We start from the raw sequence: 23,057 nt of genomic DNA on the forward strand, positions 1-23,057 counted from the left end.
ATATCATGTTTGGTAAGATGGAGGGTCAGAGAAAAAGAGGAAGACCCCCAATGAGATGGATTGGCCAGGTGGCAGCATCGATGGACTTAAGTGTGACAACAGTAGTGAGGTTGGCCCAGGTTCGGACATTGTTTCGTTCTGCTGTTCATGGAGTCGCTATGAGTCGGTACTGACTCAATGGCACCTAACAACAACATGGACTCCTGGTATGGCGCTTTAAGATCATCACAAGTTCAGCAGTTCAAACCTACCCAATACTCCTTGGAAACCTTATACAGGGTCACTATGAGTTGGAGCTGACTTGATAGCACTGAACAACCACAACAACATAGGATCGCTATGAGTTAGAATGGACTAGACAACACCTAACACCATCAAATAAAGGGGGAAAGCTAAAAAAGGGTATATTGTTGAGTTGATGACAGCTGCGGACAATGGGGGCTCAGTCTCTTGGCGATATTATATGTCTCAGAATTGGCCTGTGGTGGAGAACAAGGAGTCTGGGATATCTTCCCATTGACTTTCATCAGGAGTCTTATCTTCTCAATGCTTGGAAGGAAGCCACCCAAATTTGGGGCACCTCTTCATGAAACCACACAGCTTTTCCAACTTTGGAGAAGGCAAAGCAGAGAGATGTAAGGGTGTGTTCTTTAGGTGGGATGCTGGCACGTGAGGATCCGCTGGTGCACAGGAATCAAGGGGGCAGAGTCTTGGTGTGGCGCTGCTGGTTAATGCACTGGACTGCAAAGTCAGTTTGAACCACAAGGTCAGCAGTTCAAGCTCATCAGTCACTCCCCAGAAACCCTATACAGGGTCGCTATTTGTTGGAACCGACTCAACAGCACTTAACAACAACAACTCATCAACCAGAGGAGCACCATTCTCCCTTCTGGGAATTCCTCCGTGTTGATCCATGCCATCCTTACCTCTCCTCTGACATCCACAGTCCATGCTAAGCAACACAGCGCTGGGCTGCTTGCTGACTAGCTCATATGTGGTAGTCTAGTTGCCTCAACCAAGCAGGAATTCCTTGAAGACGAAGGTTGGGGCTTCCCGGGCCTGAGCACATGGCAGGAGCTCAGTTAGCCTTGTGTTTTGATGGATGGATGGACTGCAGGAGAATTGGCTTGGTGGGAATAGTCAGTGCTGTTGGGATGGCAGGGCTGCATGTTTCCCGGTTTCCCCCAGCCATCCAGCCCAAGATTGGGATCTGTACGTGTAGCTTCCGTAGCTGGAGAGTGGCCACTCACTGCCTATGACCATTTCTGCTGTTGCTACCACCTGTGATGTTCATAGCTGATGAAATTTCTGATAAATTGGTTCATTCTGCCTCATTTAACACTCTCTCTGTGATCAGTGTTAAGAATCCACTTAATGAATGAGTGATTTTTTGAAGACTTTTTGTTTGTTTGTTTTTAAACCAGAAAGCACACTTCTTGCCCTTAACATGCTGAATGAAATCCTTAGCTCTCCTGAAAAACAGATGCATTGTAACCACCTGACAGACGTGTTAATCGCCACTCTACAAAGAGAAAATGCAGACGTTTTCTAAACTGTGTGACCTGAGTTTGACAACAGAGGCCTGAAATCTGCTGTGGCTTTGCTACAGTCTGACCCTGGGCTCAGTCATCCACAGAAAGAGCTGCTCAAAGAATTTGTGCTTAAGGAACTGCCCTGATGGCTTTGTGCAAAATCTCCCTAGGAAGCCTCTGAAAGTAGCAGAGAAAAACAGGATGGGTTATTTATCACAGTGCCCTTCAAATCCTAGTGCTTGAAGGAAGGAGATGGATTACCTGAATGTTTGCTTAGTGCCACCTGCTGAGGTAAATCTCCCTTTCTTAGACCTTGACAGACATGCAGCTGCCCTGCCCAACAGCTAGTTCTCTGCCCAGAGCTTCCTGTTATTATAAGTGTGGTGGAAATAGGTCTGGCTGCTCCAGCTGGATGGTAAATGGAACTGTGCCTCCAGTCTACTAGGTATAGACTTCTGTTGACGAATATGTGAATGAGTTGAAGAGGATTGGTGTTATTGAACCTATACTCCAACAGACCATGAAGACACATCTGGGAGCTGGGAGAATAGTTCTGACTTGATTATCTATTAGATACTACAAGTGGATGGCTTTAACAAGCAGAAATTCATTCTCTCGTGGTTTGTTGTTGTTATTACGTGCTGTCAAGTCAGTTCCGACTCATATCAACCCTGTGTAAGGTATCTGAGGAGCAGCTGGTGAGTTTGAACCGCCAACCTTGTGGTTCAAACTAATCTTGCGGTCCAGTGTTTATCCTATGGTGCCACAGCAGGACTCCTTTCACAGTTTAAGAGGCTCAAAGTTTAAGTTCCAGCCACCAGCTCTAGTGGAGAACTTTCTCTCTGTGTCAGCTCTGGAAGAAGGTCCTTATCTCCCTTCAACTTCTGTAGGCTCAGCATTCCTTGGATCCTTGGATAAGAGTGTCTTAGGATCAACTCTTCCTCTGGGTCTAGGAGATTCTCAGCACAGGGACCCTGGCTCCAAAGGACTTGCTGTACCCTGGCTCCTCTTTCTTGGTAGTACTGCAGCCCTTCCTATGCTAGCTTTTTTCTTCTGTTATTTTTTGTAAGATAAAAGGTGATACAGGCCACACCCTAGGGATTTGTTGTTGTTGTTGTTAGGTGCCATTGAGATAGTACTGACTCATAGCAACCCTATGCACAACAGAATGAAACACTGCCTGGTCCTGGGCCAACCACACTATTGTTGCTAAGCTTGAGCCCATTGATGCTGCCACTTTGCCAATCCATCTCATTGGGGGTCTTCTTCTTTTTCCTTGACCCTCCACATTACTAAACATGATGTCCTTCTCTAGGGACTGGTCCTTCCTGATAATATATCCGAAGTATGAGAGATGAAATCTGGCCATCCTGGCTTCCAAGGGGCATTCTGGATGCACTTCTTCCAACACAGATCTTTTTGTTCTTTTGGCAGTCCATGGCACTTTTAATATTCTCCTCCAACACAATAACTCAAATGCATCAAGTTTTCTATGGTAGTGGTTGTGGTGGTGTGCCGTGGAGGCGGTTTTGACTCATAGCGACACTGCATAGAGGTTTCAAGGCTATAAATCTTTATGGGAACAGGAAGTCTCATCTTTTTCCTGCAGAATGGCTGGTAGTTTTGAACTGCTGACCTTGAAGTTAGCAACCTGACTTATAATCACTATGCTACCAGAGCTTCTTATTCACTGTCCAACTTTCACATGCATCGAAAATACCATGGCTTGGGTCAGGTGCACCTTAGTCCTCAAACTGACATCTTTGCTCTTTGCACCCTAGGGAAATTCCCCTAATATTTGATCAAAGCTGTGACTTTAGTAAGGGTGCTGCATCCCATCTTAATCCCTTTACAACTGATTAGCTGATCACATCACACCATACCATTACCTAACTGCCAAATGACATCAAAATCACTGTCTTTCATATCAATTGCTAGTCATCTGTATCTACCCAATTTACATATTTGAGGGCTCTTTTTGGATCAAAGTACAGGAGCTTAGTTGCTTACTCAACAAACATCCATTGGACATCAACTCTGTGGATGCTGCTCTCTGCACTGAGGACAGACAGTGAGGGCTCCAGAGGAGTGCCTGCTTTCAGGGAGCTCCCATCTGAACAGGGAGAGACAACATAAACAAGGGAAGAGCATCTGATGGTGAGGACGACAGAGGAGCAGGTGGGTGCTCCGTGGGAAGTGACTAGGAGGAGCTGAGAGTCTACTGCATGGTGTGCAGATGTTTCAGTACAGTCTGAACCCACCCAGCTACTCCATGGAAGACAGATCTGGTGGTCTGCTTCTCTAAAGATTACAGCCAAGAAAACCCCATGGGTGGTTGGACTCTGTCACACTAGGTCACGTAAAGTCGGAATCAACTCAACACACCTAGCAGCCACCACCTCATGAATTTGAGATTTGACAAACATGCAGACATCGGCTATTTGAAGGAAACTGATAGCCTTTTCTTACAGCGCATCCAGAAATGAATTCTTTCACAAAAAGTGATGAGAATTGCATGAGAAACGGGCATCTAGAAACCATATTCCTACCACAAGTTTCACCTTCTCCCCTGTTAGGCCTGTAGGAGCATTAAGATTTTCTAAAAAGGGCCAGTTTTCTCTGTTCTCTCAGCCCCTGGCTTTTGAAGAACATGCTGTTGGTAGACAAACTGGAGCTCGGCCCACCGCAGGCCCCTCGCAGCCACAAGCACTAGACAGGAGGCGTCCCCAGCTGCCCTGGGCTTTGGAGCACTCTTGCCTGGCACCAGCTCTGTGTCCTCAGTCACTCGCTGCCTGGTAGGCTGAGCTCTGCAGCTGGATGGGAGGCAGAGGCCAGCAAAAGCCTATGATTGTGGGAAGAAAATGACAGGGAGAGGCCAGCTCAGGAAGAGGAGGGAGACACCGCCTGCAGTCACACATGCACTCTCAGACCTTTCTGGGGTGGGACACTTAGCGAGGGGGTGATTGAAAAAGAAACAGACCCTAAAATATGTTCATCCACACCAGCTTTCCACACAATGTTGAGAGTTCCGGGATATCTGAATGCAGATTCTTAAACCTTGAGGCAAGTTCTTCTGAAATTGATGGGAAACCCAGGGAGAGAAGTTAGGTGATATTTAAAAAAAAAAAAAAAAAAAACTGGAAGAGACAGAGGTGATGAGACGATTTGAAATCTCATAAACCCAGTTCTTTAAAAACCAATTTCCATAGACTTTGAGTCATAGCAACCCCATTGTGTCAGAGTACAACTAGGTGCCAGAGGATTTTCTGTGGGTGATTTTTCAGAAGTAAATCACCAGACCTTTCTTCCAAGGCATCTCTTGGTGGACTCATACCACCAACCTTTCAGTTTGGAGCTGAACATATTAACTAATGGTTGGGTTACCCAGCTAGTCCTCTAACTCTTGGATTGACACAGTGGCAGCAACAATGGCCTCAAATATACATAACAACAAGTGTAAGGATGGTGCAATATACATAACAACAGGTTATGGTGCAATATACATAACAACAAGTGTAAGGATGGTGCAAGACTGGATTGTGTTTCATTCTGTCACGCATAGGATCACTATGAGTTGGAACCAACTCAACGGCATCTAACAACAATAACAAAGTGTAGCACACCAACTATACCAGGGCAAGTGAAAGCAGTCAGACAGCTCACAATGCCCTTTCCAGTAAGAGTTGATGGTGACTGATCATGTCCATTCATTTAACCCACTGACCCTCTGGACTCGCAATTCAATGTTTAACATAGGTGTATATGAGTATTAACAACAACAACATGAGTATATGTGTGTGAAGGGGGGTGCATGCACACATGCATGTGCAAATAGAGATGGATATTGTTGTTAAGTGCTGTTGAGTTGGTTCCGACTCATAACGACCCTGCGTAGGGGTTCTGAGGAGTGGCTGGTGAGTATGAACTGGTGGTCTAGGAGTTACCCTACAGTACCACACCAGGACTCCCAATAAAGACGGACAATACCGTGCACATGACAGGTGATCAAAAAACTATTTTATCAAATGGATAAATGAGCAGTTGTTAACTGTGCATAAGCAGGTTCATTATTGGGAAGAGTCTCCCAAGTTGAAAAAAAATTAAAGGGAAAAAGACATCTATCCCTTACTCCTTTCAAATTAGAGCCCATGAATGGTACAAACAGTTAACTGTCTCCGCTGCTAACCAAAAGACTGGCTGTTCAGATCCATCCAGAGGTGTCTTGGAAGAAAAGTCTGGAGGATTACTTCTGAGAAATCAGTCATTGAACACGCTGTGGAGCACAGTTCTTCTCTGGCACACATGGGATTGTCATGACTCTGGACAGACTCAAAAGCAACTGGTTTCTTTTTGTTGTTTCCTGCCCTAGTCTCTGTGTTGGCACTCTAGGATAAGCACTAGACTGTTAACACCAAAGTGAGCAGTTGAAACTCACCAGTCACTCCTTGGGAGAAAGATAGGCTTTCTGGCAGCCTCGGTTACTACCCAGGGTTACTAGGAGTCAGAACTGACTCTATGGCAGGGAATTTGAGGTTTTGTTTCTTTTTTAGTCTCCATGCTAGAAATCAGGAAGATTTGAAACCTAGATCCTAGACTGCTCTGCGCCCTCCATGTTCAGCAGAAACAGAGCAGGACAGCTCTGACACCTACAAATTAGAGACGGTCTTGAGAGCTGGAAGCCAAGAGGACTGTCACCTGCTGCGACTTGTTCAGGGCAAGCCAAAGAACCAAGTCTGACAAGCCCCTCTTCCAGCTGGAGCAGAGCACCTTAGGAGGCACCCTGAAGGCTGCTTGTCGGGCTTGGTCATGAGGCTCGTGGGGAACCCTGGGGACCTCCATCCTCATCTCAAAGGCACCTAGAATATGCTGCTGCTATCCTAGTTCTCCTCATCCCAGGGGCCTGCTGTTGATGAGTGAACGGCATCCTCAGAACTGTCACTGCAGCATTGGCTGCAGTTAGCAACCTTTATTGATACCTAAACGGTATTCGTCCAGCAGCTACAAGGTAATTCAGGCTTCCCGAAGGGAACCAAGTTCCACCACTCATCTGTCAGTTTGTCCTATTGTGGTGGCTTACATGTTGCTGCGATTCTGGAAGCTGTGCTACAGGTATTTTAAATACTAGCAGGGTGACCCACGGTGGACAGGTTTCAGATGTGCTTCCAGATGCAGACAGACTGGGAAGAAGGAGCAACGGACTGCTTCCAAATATTTAGTCACTGCAAACCTTATGAATAACAGTGGAACAGTAACAGCCCCAGAATACTGACTACTGAAACATGATGAGAAGCACCAGAATACCGTCAGACATAGTGCCGGAAGATGAGCCCCTCAGGTTGGAAGGCACTCAGAATACGACTGGGGAAGAGCTGCCTCCTCAAAGTTGAGTTGACCATGATAGAGTAAAGCTTCACGACTTTCATTTGCTGATGGGGCACAACTCAAAATGAAGAGAAACAACTGTAAACACGCATCCATTAATAATCAGAACCTGGAATGTATGAAGTATAAATCTAGAAAAATTGGAAATTTTAAAACTGAAATGGAACACATAAACAATGATATCCTAGGCATTAGTGAGCTGAAATGGACTAGTAAGGGTCATTTTGAACCTGATAATCGCATGGTTGACTATACCAGGAATAACAAATTGAGGAGGAATGGTGTCGCATTAATCATCAAAAAGAATGTATCAAAATTAGTCATGAAGTAGAACGCTGTCTGTGATAGGATAATATATTCATACACCTATGGAAGACCAGTTAATGCCACTATTATTCAAATTTATGTACCGACCACTAAAGTCAGTTACTATGAAACTGAAGAATTCTACCAACATCTTCAGTCTTAAATTGATCAAACATGCAATCAAGATGTATTAATAATTACTAGTGTTTGGAAAGCACAGGTTGGAAACAAAGAGGAAGGATCAGTAGTTGGAAAATAGGGCCTTGTTGATAGAAATAATGCTGAAGATCACATGACAGAATTTTGCAAGACCAATGACTTCTTCACTGAAAATACCATTTTAAATAATATAAAAGATAACTATACACATGGACCTCACCAGATGGAATACAAAGAAAGCAAATTGACTATATCTGTGGAAAGAGATGGTGGAAAGGCTCCATTTCATCAGCCACAACAAGGCCAGGGGCAGATTATGGAACAGACCATCAATTGCTCATATGCAAATTCAAGCTGAAGCTGAAGAAAATGAAAACAAATCCACAAGAGTCAAAATATGACCTTGAACACATCCCACTTGAATTTTGAGATCTGAAGAACAGATTTGATGCATTAGACACACACTAAAGACAGAAAACCACAAGAGTTATGGGATGACATCAAGAACATCATACAGGAAGAAAGCAAAAGGTCATTAAGAAGACAAGAAATAAAGGAAAACACCAAATGGATGTCAGAAGAGACTCTGAAACTTGTTCTCCAGCATAGAGATGCTAAAGCAAATGGAAGAAATGAGGAGGTATAACAGATGAACAGAAACTTTCAGAAAAGGAGCTCAAAAACATAAGGTTAAATATTTAAACAAAATGTGCAAAGATCTGGAGTAGAAAACCAAAAGGGAAGAACATGCTCAGTATTCCTCAAGCTGAGGGAACTGAATGAAAAATTTAATCCTTGATTGCAATATTGAAAGATTCTATGGGCAAAATACTGAATGATGCAGAAAGCATCAAGAGAAGATGGAAGGAATACACAGTCACTGTACCAAGAAGAAATGGTCGACTTTCAACCGTTTCAAGAGGTAGTATATGATCAAGAGCCAATGATCCTGAAGGAAGAAATCCAAGGTGCACTGAAAGCATTGGCAAAGAACAAAGCACAGGAATTTATGGGATACAAATGGAAATCTTTCAACAAACTGATGCAGCACTGGAGGCACTAACTCATCTATGCCAAGAAATTTGGAAGACAACGATATTTGTGCCCATTCCAAAGAGAGGTGACCCAACAGAATGCAGAAGTCATTGGAAAATATCAGTAATATCCCACACAACCTAATTTTTGCTAAGGAAAGTTCATAAACAGCTGCAACCATACATTGACAGAAAACTTCCAGAGTTCAAGTTGGATTCAGAAAAGGACATGGAACAAGGAATATCATTGCTGATATCCGATGGATCTTGGTTTAAAGAAGAGAATACCAGAAAGATATTTACCTGTGCTTTATTGACTATACAAAGGCCTTCAATTGTGTGGATCATGACAAGCTATGAACAATATGGTGGAGAATCAGTATTCCAGAACACTTAATTGTGCTCATGAGGAATCTGTACATGGACCAAGAGACAGTTGTTAAAATAAAACATGGGAACACTGAATGCTTTTAAAGCTGGGAAAGGTATGCATTAGGGCTGTATTGTTCCACCATATTTATTCAGTCTGTATGCTGAGCATATAATCCTAGAAACTGGATTATATGAAGAAGTGCATGACATCAGGATTGGAGAAAGACTCTTTAACAACCTGTGATATGCAAATGATACAATCTTGCTTGCTGAAAGCCAAGAGGACTTAAAATACTTAACTGATGAAGATCAAAGACCATAACCTTCGGTATGGATTGCACCTCAATGTAAAGAAAAGAAAAATCCTCATCATTGGACCAATAAATATAATCTTGATAAATGGAGAAAATATCAAAGTTGTCAAAGACTCCATTTTGCTCAGATCAAACATCAACACTCATGGAAGCAGCAGTCAAGAAATCAAAAGGATTGCATTTGGCAAATCTGCTGCGCAAGACTTCCTTAAAGTGTTGAGGCATAAAGATGTCAGTTTGAGGACTAAGGTACACCTGACGCAAGCCATGGTATTTTCAATGACTTCACATGCATGGTAAATTTGGACAGTGAATAAGGAAGACCGTAGAAGAATTGATGCATTTTAGTTATGGTGTTGGAAGAGAATATTAAAAGTATCATTGACTGCCAAAAGAACAAACCAATCTGTGTTGGGAGAAGTACAGCCAGAAGGCACCCTGGAAGCCGGGATGACCAGACTTTGTCTCTCATACTTAGGACATATTGTCCAGAGGGACCAGTCGGTGGAGTAGAATATCATGTTTGGTAAAATGGAGGGTCAGATAAGACGAGGAAAACTCCCAGTGAGATGGATTGGCACAGTGCAGCAGCTATGAGCTCAAATGTAGCAATGATTGTGAGGTTGACGTAGGACTGGGCAGTGTTTCATTCTGTTGTGCATAGGGTCACTATGAGTCGATACGGACTCAATGGCACCTAATAACAAAGAAATTGTACCAATTAAATGCCATGTATCTCATGTTTAGGTATAATGTCTGCTTAAGGTCAACCAAGATGTCCTGCTCTCTGGGGGTTCTTGTGGGAGGTGTCTGAGTGGGTGTGGCAGGGAAGACAGATCTCAGAGCATGCTGGGAGGCCCTTTTGGGAGGTATCTGAGTGGGTGTGGCAGAGTGGACAGATCTCAGAGCATGCTGGGAGGGCCTTGTGGGAGGTATCTGAGTGGTGTGGGTGTGGCAGGGTGGACAGCTCTCAGCGCATGCTGGGAAGGCCTTGCACTCCTCTGTCTGAGAAAGAGGCTCAGCACCTCTGCCCCTTTTGGCAGGTGGAGTTGACCAGGATTGAGGTCAGCATACCCTTGAACCCTGAATGATACCCAGATCTAAGGCCCAAGTTGAGGAGAAAGAAAAAAACAAAAAGAGAGGGAGTTGAAGAAGGAAGGTCAAAGGCATTGAAAAGGATAAGGAAAAGATTAGAACACACAGGGAAAACAACTGAGCAACAGTTGCATTTTCATGCTTTCTGTTGCCTGAGAACAGACCAGTTCTCTGAAAAATTCTCTGATATTCACTTGCCTGGTATAACATGTTTGAGGTTTTAGGAAGACTCCTAATGTGGCACTGTAGAATAAGCACTGAACTGGGAACTACAAGGTCAGCAGTTCAAACCCACCAGCTTCTCCTCAGAAATCCTATACTGGGTCGCTATGAGTCTGAACTGACAAGATGGCACTTAACAACATAAGAACGATGGAAATTCTGGTGTGGCACAGTAGGATAAACAAGGTTGGTGGTTCAAACCCACCAGCCGCTCCTTGGAAACCCTATACTTGGCTGATAATGAGTTGGAACCAACTTGTTGTTGTTGTTGTCAGGTGCCATCGAGTCGGAACTGACTCATAGCGACCCCATGCACAGCAGAACTAAACAATGTCCGATCCTGGGCCAACCTCACTACCGCTGCCACACTTAATGCCATCAATGATGCCACCTGGCTGATCCATCTTGTTGGGGGTCTTCCTCTTTTTCTCTGACCCTCCATCTTACCCAGCATGACATCCTTCTTCAGTGACTATTCCCTCCTGACAACATGTCCAAAGAATGAGAGACGAAGTTTAGCCATCTTGGCCTCGGAGGAGCACTCTGGCTGCACTTCCTCCAAAACAGATCTGTTGGTTCTTTTGGCAGTCCATGGCACTTTTAGTATTCTCCTCCAACACCACAATTCAAAGGCATCAATTCTTCTACGATCTTCCTTATTCACTGTCCACAGCTTTCGCATCCATATGAGGTTATTGAAAATACCATGACGTGGGTCAGGCGCACCTGATTTAGTCCTCAAGGTGACATCTTTGCTCTTCAACACTTTAAAAATTTCTTGTGCAGCAGATTTACCTAATGCAATATGTCGTCTGATCTTTTGACTGCTGCTTCTGCAAATGTTTATAGTTGATCCAAGAAGAATGAAGTCCTTGACAACTTTAATCTTTTCTCCATTGATAGGAATGTTGTTTATTGGTCCAGTGGTGAGGATTTTTTCTTGACATTGAGATGCAATCCATACTGAAGTCTGTGTTCTTTGATCTTCATCAGTAAATGTTTCAAGTCCTCTTCACTTTCAGCAAGCAAGGTTGTATTATCTGCATATCACAGGTTGTTAATGAGTCTTCCTCTAATCCTGACGCCACATTTTTCTTCATCGAATCCAGCTTCTCGTATTATTTGCTCAGCATACAGGTTGAATAAGTATGGTGAAAGAACACAACCTTGTCACACACCTTTCCCAATTTTAAATCATTCAGTGTTCCCATGCTCTGTTCGAACAACTGCTTCTTGGTCCAGGTACAGATTTCTCAGAAGTACAATTAAGTGTTCTGGAATACTCATACTTCTCAATGTTGTCCATAGCTTGTCATGATCCACACAATGAAAGTCTTTGCGTAGTCAATAAAGCATAGGTAAACATTTTTCTGATATTCTCTGCTTTCAGCGAAGATCCATCGGACATCAGCAATGATATCTCTCATTCCACGGCCTCTTTTGAATCCAGCTTGAACCTCTGGAAGTTCTCTGTCAATGTATGATTGTAGCTGTTTCTGTATTACCTTTAGCAAAACTTTACTCGCTTGAGATATCAAAGAGATTGTCCGATGATTTCCGCATTCCGTTGGGTCACCTCTCTTTGGAATGGGCACAAATATGGATCTCTTCCAATCAGTCGGCCAGATAGTTGTCTTCCAAATTTCTTGGCAGAGATGAGTAAGTGCCTCTTGTGCCGCCTCACTTTCTTGAAAGATTTCAATTTTTATTCCATCAATTCCTGGTGCCTTGTTCTTTGCCAATTCTTTCAATGCACTTTGGACTTCCTCCCTGAGTATCATTGACTCTTGATCGTATGCTACCTCTTGAAATGGTTGAACATTAACCATTTCCTTTTGATACAATGATTCTGTGTATTCCTTCCATCTTCTCTTGATGCATTCTGCATCGTTCAATAATTTGCCCAGAGAATCTTTCAATAATGAAAGTCGAGGCTTGAATTTTTTCTTCAGTTCCCCCAGCTTGAGAAATGCTGACCGTGTTCTTCCTTTTTGGTTTTCTAATTCCAAATCTTTGCATATTTTATTATAGTATTTGGCTTTATCTTCTTGAGCTGATCTTTGAAATTTTCTGTTCAGCTCTTGGACCTCTTCAATTCTTCCATTAGCTTTAGCATCTCTATGCTGGAGAGCAAGTTTCAGAGTCTCCTCTGACATCCATCTTGACCTTTTCCTCCTTTCTTGTCTTCTTAATGACTTTTCACTCTCTTCATGTATGATTTTCTTGATGTCATCCCACAACTCTTCTGGTCTTCGGTCTTTAGTGTTTAATGTATCAAATGTGTTCTGCAGATGCTCTCTAAATTCAGGTGGGATAAATTCAAGGTCATATTTAGGTTCTCGTGGACTTGTTTTCATTTTCTTCAACTTCAGTTTGAATTTGCATACGAGTATGAATTTTCACTGATGATATGGAGCTTTTCCATCTTCTCTTTCCACAGATGTAGTCAATTTGATTTCTATGTGTTCCATTTGGCGAGGTCCATGTGTATAGTCTTCTGTTATGCTGTCTAAAGAAGGTATTTGAAATAAACAAATCATTTGTTTTGCAGAAATCTATCATTCATTCTCCAGCATTATTTCTATCACCAAGTCCAAATTTTCCAACTAGTGGTCCTTCCTCATTTTTCCCTACTTTTGCTTTCCAATCACCAGTAATGAGCAATACATCTTGATTGCATGTTTGATCGATTTCAGATGAAAGAAGTTGGTAGAATTCTTCTATTTCATCTTCACTGGCTTTAGTGGTTGGTGCATTATATTGAATAGTAGTGGTATTAACTGGGTTTCCCTGTAGGCGCAAGGATATTATCCTATCACTTACAGCATTAGACCTCATGACTGATCTGGATATGTTCTCTTTCACGATGAATGCAACACCATTCCTTTTCTATTTGTCATTCCCTGCATAGTAAACCATGTGATTGTCAGATTCAAAATGGCCAATACCAGTCCATTTCAGCTCACTAATGCCTAAGATATCGATGTTTATGTGTTCCATTTCATTTTTGACAACTTCCAATTTTCCCAGATTCATACTTCGTACATTACATGTTCTGATTTTCAATGGATGTTTACAGCTATTTCTCTTCATTTTAAGTTGTGGCCCATCAGCAAATGAAGGTTCTGTGCACTTTTCTCCCCCTAGCTTAACTCCTGAAGGCATCTACAATACCCAACAACATAGGAAAGATAAGTCTGTCTTCTCCTGCAAAGATTTAGAGCCTGGAAAACCCTAAGCGCAGTTCTGCTCTGTCCAGTAAGGTCACTAAGTCAGAATCAACTTGATGGCAAGTGGTTTGGTTTGGTATACTTGGAATGACAAAGTTTAAGTTTCCTATCTGATAGGCCAATTTCAGACTCTCTTGAGCATTTTCTTTTCCATTTTTGGATTTTTTTTTTTTTTTAATTTGTCTTCTTTTCTAGAATGTTAAGAACAATTTTAGCCTAATAATACAGACCTGCCCATAGTTGGAAAGACTAAGAAATCTGGAAAGTGTTCAAAAGCAATCTGAATACCAAAAGATGTATAAGATGTAAAAATGCTTTAAAGGACCATCAACCAGCAGTGTGGTCCTGTGTGCTCTTCAAAATAGGAATTTTAAAGACGTGGTTAGTTGAATTTTGAATTGGTTTGAAGCAAATGTATGCAGGCCTGTTTGACCCTCCTTTTTTTAGAAGCTTCCTGAGTGAAAAACTTCCTGCTGTCCCTTGCTAAACTCACTGTGTCCTTTGTGCTTGGCCATATATTCATTTGTTTAATCATTCACTAATTCATCATGTCAAGGGCCTGCTATATATAGGGCTTTCAGTGAAGAAACAATGAAAAGACTCAGTTAAGGAAACAAGGCACAGAGTAAGTTGCATACAGCTTTGGAGATATATTCAACCTTGGGGTCCAGAAGGCTTCCGAGAGCTGGTAATGTGTCTGAGCAGATTGTTCAACGGTGAGTGAAGAACTCAGGAATGAGGGAACCCATGTTCCAGACCAAGAAGCAACCCCCAAACTCCAGCTGCAAAACTGCAAACAGTTTAGTGTGCTTGGAATGAGGAGTCTTGGTTGTGCAGTGGCTAAAGCAGTTGGCTGCAAATGGAAAGGTAGTGATTGGAACCCACCAGCCACTCCATGTGAGAAAGCCATGATAGTCTGCTTCCATAAGGATGCACAGCCGGCGAAATCTTAGGGAACAGCTCTCTGTCCTGTCGGGTCACTGTGAATCCGAATCTACTTAACAGCAATGGACTTGGGGTGTTTAGAATGGGGAACTTGCATAGTGGTAGCAGGGAAAGAGTGTGCAGTAGTAAGCAGTGATTAGATTCTAAAGTTCTGGTATGTCCTCTTAAGAAAACCAGCAAACCAGGTACCATGGAGTCAGTTCCAACTCACGGTGACCCTGTGTGCGTCAGAGCAGACCTGTGCACAGCAGGCTTTTCAGACAGCAATAAAGGTGCTAAGGCAGTGCGTAATTCCACCAGGTTGACCCTGAGGGACGGATGAAGCTGGCAGTGGTGCCTCCACTCCCCAGGTCCCTCTCTCACATCAGCTCCCATGACTCTTACAAAGGAGAGTGCAGCTGAGGATAATGACTTTAAGCCCCTCTGGGACCTGCCTTTATATTAAATATTTTCACATTTGATTCTCATAGTAATCATGAAATGCTTATGATTATTCCCACTCTGTAGATGAGGAAGTCAAGGCTTAGAGTTATTAAGCAGCTTCTCCAGGCTCACTCATCTGGCAAAAGGTCCAACGGGGCTCTAACTCAGACTGGACCCTCCTCACGCTGTGCTCTTAACCATGGGATTACCTGGCAAAGATCCTTGGTCTCAGTTCTACTTTCTCCCCTCCTCCTCCCTAACCTCCTTCATCCGTAGGCCTCCTCCATTTTCCATTTGTTTCTTTTCCCCCTTCCATGGAGCAGGCCCCAGACACCCTCTAGCCCAGCATTCAGCAGCCCCTGGGTTGTGTGTTGTGAGGGGTCCCTAGTCTGTCAGTCATGACTGGCAGCCCAATATCCCATTGGCCCCATATGAATTCTTTTGCCTCAGTCCTTGCTGCTGTAGAAGCATTGGCATCAAATGAGACTATAGTCCTTTATTTCCAAAGTTCTTGAACCTGCCAACAAGGCTTAAGTATTCTCATAGATTTCCTTTAACCTTTACGCTGGCCCTCACCTAAGTCAGAGAGGAATCCCTCTTCTTGGTGCTGAACTAAGGATCAAAAGGGCTGATGGTGGGGGTGGGGGTGGGTAAATTCACTACTACTAGCTCAGAAGACTATACATACAGCATATAGGGATTTCCAGAGAGTACATAAGAATTTTTGTCTTTATGTGTGTATTTTTGAAAAATATATGAATAAGACCTTCTTAGGGTCTATGAGTCCTGATGTGGCACTGTTGGATAAGCACTGAATGCTAAACAAAAGGTAGGCAGTTCAAACCCACCAGTCACTCCTTGGGAAATCTATATAGGGTCACTATGAGTCGGAACCGACTCAACAGCATTTAATAACAACAGTGGTTTATGTAAGAGTCCTGGGGTGACAAAAAACTGGCAGTTTGAACACACCAAGAGGCACCTTACAAGAATGGCCTGGTGATCTCCTTCCGAGAGTTCACAGCCATGAAAATCCTAGGGCGCAGTCTACTCTGCAACACATGGGTTGACATAGGTCAGATCAACTTCACAGCAACTGTTTTAGGGTTTCTTGGTGGTCCTTGAATCCCTAGAGAGTCCATGGACCTCCCCCTAAAGTTATATTCAATAGATGCAGATAAATATGTGTATTTTTCTAGTGCATTCTTAGCTTTCAAAAACTCACCAGAAAGATTCAAAAGAAAGGAGGCCAATGACCCAATCATAAGACCACATAAAACAGCAGCCAACCTGTCACCTTCATGCAGGACTTTACATAATTCTTGCTGACATACTCTGAGGCATAGTCAAGTTTCTTGATCGCAAAGAACCACACACACACACACACACACACACCCCGCCACTCCCAAATGATTTAAACAGAGCCATATGTATCTATCTTTCACTATGGGTACATATATAATCAGTACTATGGTGTGGTACTGCAGGTTAATGCACTGGATTGTAAAGTTGGTTTGAACTGCAAGACTAGTGGTTCAAGCTCATCAGCTACTCCTTGGAAACCCTATACAGGGTCGCTACAGGTTGGAACCGACTCAATGGCACTTAACAACAACAATAGCAATTTAGAATTATTTCCTGAGCCTCCTCTCTTCCTTTCTACTTGTATTCTTTTCCTTCAATGACAGATGAGTTGAGGAAGGTTCCAAGCAAAATATTTTCCCCAGGATGTTTGCAGTGGAACTGGCACATTTGGGCATTGGAACCCTCATTCTCAATCACCTGTGAGGCTAGGTGTAAAATATCTGAAATAAAGAGAAACCGTCTCCAGAACCACAGATTTAAATGGTGTGGGCGAGTGGGAGGTCTTCAGGAAAGTGTGTGAGAGGCTGCTAATACTCAAGGGCAGTGGTAGAATTCTCACCTTCCATGTGGGAGACCCAGGTTCGATTCCTACCCACTGCACCTCATGTGCAGCTATGATGCTGACCAACTTTCAGCAGAGCTTCCAGACTAAAACGAACTAGGAAATAAGATCTCGTGCTCCATTTCTGAACAATCAGCCAATGAAAACTCTATGAATCGCAACAGCACTAGCCACAACCAATCACAGGACAGGACCAGACAGCATTTCGTTCAGCTGTGCATGAGTCAGGCGCCAACTCAGACACCACTAACAACATCCACTCACTGTCTTTGAGTTCTCAGTGCATGGCCTTCCAGGAAAAAATGTGTAGCTCAAATGTCAATGCATTTCTTTCCTGCTAATATGTCTTGGCTGACATTAACCATGTTGTTGTTGTTAAGTACCGTGGAGTCGGCTCTGACTCATAGTGACCCTGCACAGGGTTTCCAAGGCTGTAAATCTTTACAGGAGCAGATCACCTCATCTTTCTCCCGTGAAACCGTTGGTAGTTTCGAACTGCGGATCTAGAGGTTAGCACCCTGGCTCATAACCACTATGCTACCAGAGCTCCTTGACATTAACCATGTGTATATTTAAATAGAGTCTTGGTGTGGTGCTGTGGGTTAATGCACCAGACTGCAAAGCCGTTTGAACTACAAGGTGGGTGGTTCAAGCTCACCAGCTGCTCTTTGGAAACCCTATACAGGATGGCTATGGGTTGGAATCGACTCGACGGCACTTCACAACAACAATAACATATTTAAGATAATTCTCTTTCAATAACAAGACAAATAGATGCTTCCAAAGACTAGTGCTTAAAAAAAAAAAGAAAGAAAACCTTTAAATCACCCTCATTTCTTTCACAACAAGTACAACTCTAAAATGCCTATTGTCTCCTCCCTTCCCTTGACTTTAGTCTCATTGTCTTTTTGTCAGCAGTGTGGACTTTGTTTGGGGCCAGTGAGTTAGTTGAAATGGGCGTTGATTCATTAGTTTGTCTGATGACACCTAGGACAATTTAGAAAAAAATCATGCTAGTGTGGGGGGCCAACTTGCACAGCTCCCCAGAAGCATAGCCAGACAGTGTGGCCAGGTGAAGCCCAGTCATGCTGTGTGTGGGCCTTGGACTCACCTTGGGTCATTCAGGAGCTGTGTTGTGGAATTCCGAGGGTGGGTTATCCAACAAGCAGGTAAGTACGGGTTTATTTGTACTTGCTTATTAATCTGCAGTGAACATGTGCAGATTAGTAAGCAAACCCATGCTTATCTTGTTTATTGGCCACTCATTCCATCCATGTCAGGGATAATACATTTAAAGAGGCTTTGATTCTGTAGGAAGTGTTATGGTGTTGTGAAAGAGAAAAGATGCTAGCCAGACCTAAAAGCAGAATCTTTAAAATGGTGAAAAAAGGTGAAATTGTTGACTACAGATTAGTAGGTAAGCACAAGTAAGCCCATTTTTACCTTGCCTACTGGGGAGTCCAGAGTTTTTTAAACTGCAAAGTTGGTGGTTCAAGCTCACCAGCTGCTCCTTGGAAACCCTATTCAGGGTCGCTATGTGTCAGAACCGACTTGACAGCACTTAACAACAACTGGGCAATCCAACACAGCTCATGGTTGTGAACCATAGGGTTCTCTGGCTGATTGTCAGAAGTAGATCTCCACGCCTTTCTTCCTAGTCTGTCTTAGTCTAGGAGTTTTGCTGAAACCTGCTCAGCATCATAACAACACATAGCCTCCACTCGCAGATAGTGCTGCACGAACGAACCCACGTCTCTCTCATGGAAGGCAAGAGTTCTACCACGTCAGCCATCACTGCCCTCTCCTCCTCGGCTAAGCCTTTTGCTGTCACATTGGCAAAACTAGAAAATGTTTTTGAGGAAAATGAGAAACTGGAGCGGCCTTAAACAAAGAGTTTTGGAGGATGGTACTTAGGTACCACCATACTATTGTCAGAAAAGTTGAGGAAAATATGTAACATTCCAGAAAAGCATTACAGGAACAGTAAAACAGAATACGTAAAGATGGGAGACGATACAAAAATTCAGAATCTTAATACTAAGGTATCAAAAGTGGACTACTCAGGCAATTGCATTCACCACTTGCCTTCAAAAAGATAAAACTTTTGTTCCATTGTCTGTTCACTGTTGAAGGTGGATTTATTTAACGTAGGTTGTTATAACCAATCCAGTGTCTAGCAGCTGGTATTAACTGTAGTTCAATTGATGGTGTTTTAGACGGTAGAGCTGCCACTGGGTGAAAGGGCAAATGAATAGATTTGAATCAAAGGAATCCAGAATTAGTTAGCTTAAAGACAAATCTCTCAATACCAGTAAACTAGGAGAACAATCAGAAAGAAAGAAAAAAAAATCACATGTAAGAAAAATTAAGATTCATTTGGGACAACATAGACAGGAATAAGCTACAGGTGATCATAATTCCAAAACAGGAAGAGACCAAGAAAAACACAGAAAAGATAATGGAAGAGCTGCTGGAAGCAAATTACCCTAACATCATGAAAGATGAGAAAATAAACATTCAAGAAACTGAACGAAACCCAGGTAGGATACTCCCCAGTAGAAAATCAACAAGATGTGTCATAATAACACTTTCCAAAATCAAAGAAAAGGAAAGAATCCTGAAAACAGTCTATGAAAATGGAAATGCAATCTACAAAGGAAAACCAATATGACTAATTTTAGCTTTGCCGACTCATCGTGATCTTGTAGAACTGAGTAGAACTGCATTAGAGGATTGGCAAGGCTGCCATCATTGGGGAAGCAGATCTTCTCTCTCACCAGATCTTTCCTCCCACGGAGGCACTGGTGGGTGTAAGTTGATGGCCTTTCCGTTAGCAGCAGCACCACCAGGCCTCCTGACCTCCCCACCTCACAACAACAAAACCAAAACTCACTGTCATCAAGTCGATTCCAACTCATATAGTGACCACATATAGGAATTCTGTGGCTGTAAATGTTTACCAGACAGAAAGCCTCACTGAGCGGCTGGTGGGTTTGAACTGCAGTTAGCCATCTAGTCCTTAGCCTACAAACGTCACACCGAGGCTCATTAACCTCCTCACCTGTTGTTACCAAGTCGGTTCTGACTCAAGGTGACCCTGTATAGGGTTTCTGAGGGGCAACTGGTGAGTTTGAACCACCGGCCTTGTGGTTCAAATGGACCTTATGGTCGAGTGCTTATCCTACATGTAAAATACCTCCTTGTGCAGAAACTTCACTAGACCCTAGCAAAGCACATCACACCCCAACCCAGTGCTGCAAAGACAAATCCGCCCTTTAGGACAGGTCCAGATTGAGGGAAGCTGATAGGTCACCATAACTGCAGACCAGAGAAGCCCAGTGGTCCAGGGTAGATTAAAGCATCTCTGGTAGTGTAGTTGTTACAAGTTGGGCTGCTAACCTCACGGTCAGCAGTTCGAAACTACCAGCAGTTTCATGAGAGAAATATGAGGCTTTCTGCTCCCATAAAGATTTACAGCCTCAGAAACCCTGTACAGGGTTGCTATGGGTCGGAACCGACTCAATAGCACTTAACAACAACAACACAGAAGTGATGCATTTGGACAGTGGATCCTTCTTGGATTAGAGTCCGGCTACAGCCACATATTTACTGTGTATCTTGTCAAGTTCCATAACCTTCCTATATTTTTCCCTGTCTGCAAAGTGGGAATAATACATGCAACTATTTCATAATGTTGTTCTGAGGAGTAAATAGAAATTAAATGACACAAGAGACCTGATCAATATTAGCTGCTATCACCATCATCATCATCATTGGACCCCCAGTGACACAATCCTTAAGTGCTTGGCTGCTAACCAAAAGTTGGCAGTTCAAACCTACCCAGTGACTTTACAGGAAAAAGGCCTGGTGATCAGCTCCTGTAAAGATTGTTGTTGTTGTTAGGTGCCTTGGAGTCCATTCCAACTCTTAGAGATCCTGTATAGATTACAGCCTAGAAAATGCCAGGAGACATGGGTCAAAAATCAAAGACAGTATCATCAACAACTAGCTCTTAGGTGTGACGTCACATCCTCTTTGAAGGAGCAACATCTCCATGAAAGAAGAAGCAACCTCAGTCCCCACCCACAGCCACTGAGTCATTGCAAATCATTGTTCCCCACTGGACTGAGTAGAATTGCCCATTGTTTATCTGAGACTAAATCTTCACAGCCCTACCTTGCCCGTTAGCCCAATGCTTAACCCACTACACCATCGGGACTCTTTGAGACCTCAGTATTGAGGTCAAATTATTGGACCACAAAGCCACAGTATGATCAAATTCATTTCAGTGGCTGATATCAGCCTCTCTGATATGTCCAGCACCAGTCTCAGCCATTTGCAATATCCTGGTCACAGAAAACACGCAGCGGTCCCACACACCATCCTTCCCACCACCCAGGAAACTCACACCGTTGATATCAACCTGCCTATCTTCTACTATTTTCTTCACTGTGCCCCACTCACATATCTTCCCCCAAAGACATTCTTTCCATATTTATTTCCCACCCTCTCACAACCTGGGATCAGCTACCCTAATTGTCTGTGGTGTGTTTGCCCCTCCTTTTGGCAGGTCATTGTGCTGTCCACACGACTCCTGAAACCACTTAACATTCCTGAGCTGCTATTTGCAACTGACCGGCTGCACCCAGACCTGGGCTTCTGAACCTCTGTAAAGGAGATAAGACCGAAGAGAGCGGGAAATACCTGTATTATTGGCTGTCACCAGTCAAGATATGCCTCCCAAACCAAAGTGCCCGTATTACTAAGTATGGGTATGACTGCATTCTGCATTTTCATAACCAGGCACAGAGGTACTTTACTTGGATTGCTGTAGTTCTCCTAAACAACCTTGTTTTTTGTTCTTATTTTTTATTAGTGTCAAGCTATCGTTCAGCCGACCTAATGAGTGATAATTCCCACTTGTCCTTAACCTTCTTATTTGTAAGCTTCTTGAATCCACCTGCAAGTTCATTCATTCTGAATAAACAAACACCTGTTGGCAAGTATGTTGGTAGATTGCACACGTTCTGATTTGAAATTGCTCAAGGAGAAACTAGACATGTGTTAAGAGGAAAAATGTGAGGAAAGATATGGTTTTTCTTAATATTATATAACTAAGTAGGGACCATATGCAAGTAGGGCCGAGGCTTTGCTTCTCTCTGATTTGCAACATCTCTGAAAAGGTGGAGAAGAGACAGGAGTGGCCAGGACAGTTTGTGCAGGCAGTCCCAGTGCATTGTAAATCATCTGCCATCACAAAGGGCGGCTTTGTTCCAGCTCATTTGCTGCTGGGCAGGGCTGCTGGACTGTTTGGGATGCTGGTGGGGGAGAGGCAGGTTGGGGAGCTGACTTTGCCTATAAAAGGTCCCTCTCCTCCTGAAGGAAGACCCCAACAGAAGATATTTGAACCCCAGGAGGTCTAGGTTGTAACCTCAATCATTATGACCTTTACGATTTCAAATTTGTATTGAAATGCAAACCTCTTTTTTCTGGAAGTCTAAGTTTTCCTCTGGCCATAAAAGAAAAACCTCGACTCATCTACTTTTTATGTAATTAATTACCAAAATTATTAAGAACTCTGGAAAACAATGAACGGCCTTGAAACCACACATGTGTAAGTGAATGTTGGATGGAAATTCCCGACATTCCCATCAGAAGTAAAGATCAAACAGGTGGAGGAAATAAAATGTAAACCCAAACATTCAGGTCTCTGTAGTTCTCTACAAAACACTGTCATTTTATGAAAAATAAAAACAAAAACAAAAAACTGTGAGATTGGAAGTCATTCTAACATGTAATCAAAGCAAGGTTTTGTTTTGTTTTTTGTATACACACAGATGTTCTCTTTCCTGCTCAAGTGTGTGTTCCATCTAAGACCAGTTCTTTCATGGTCTTGAAATATGGGGCATGTCCAATACTTGTATTCTGCTCATTGAAGGTCTTGAATTTGAATAAGGAAGAAAATTACAGCTGTCCAAAAGAAATTCTAATTAAAGCAGAGAAAATTACTGTTTTCGAAAATTAAAAATTAAGAATCAACCTACTATGTGATTCATCTGTATTCATTCATTCATTCATGAAATATTGGGTGAGTTCCTGTCCTGTCCCAGACATTC

The 23,057-nt window shown here is 43.0% G+C and overlaps 1 protein-coding gene across 1 annotated transcript in view; it reads left to right on the top strand.

The window, feature by feature from the left end:
* SCFD2 (sec1 family domain containing 2) overlaps nt 1-21,604 on the top strand; it is a 668,469-nt gene extending 646,865 nt beyond the window's left edge. The window contains exon 9 of the mRNA XM_006868065.1: nt 21,512-21,604. Coding sequence (XP_006868127.1) covers nt 21,512-21,604 — 93 coding nt within the window. The remainder of the gene's footprint in view (nt 1-21,511) is intronic.
* Nucleotides 21,605-23,057: the final 1,453 nt, after the last annotated feature.

Source organism: Chrysochloris asiatica, unplaced genomic scaffold (genome assembly GCF_000296735.1).
Source record: "Chrysochloris asiatica unplaced genomic scaffold, ChrAsi1.0 scaffold00115, whole genome shotgun sequence".
NCBI classification, from domain to species: Eukaryota; Metazoa; Chordata; class Mammalia; order Afrosoricida; family Chrysochloridae; genus Chrysochloris; species Chrysochloris asiatica.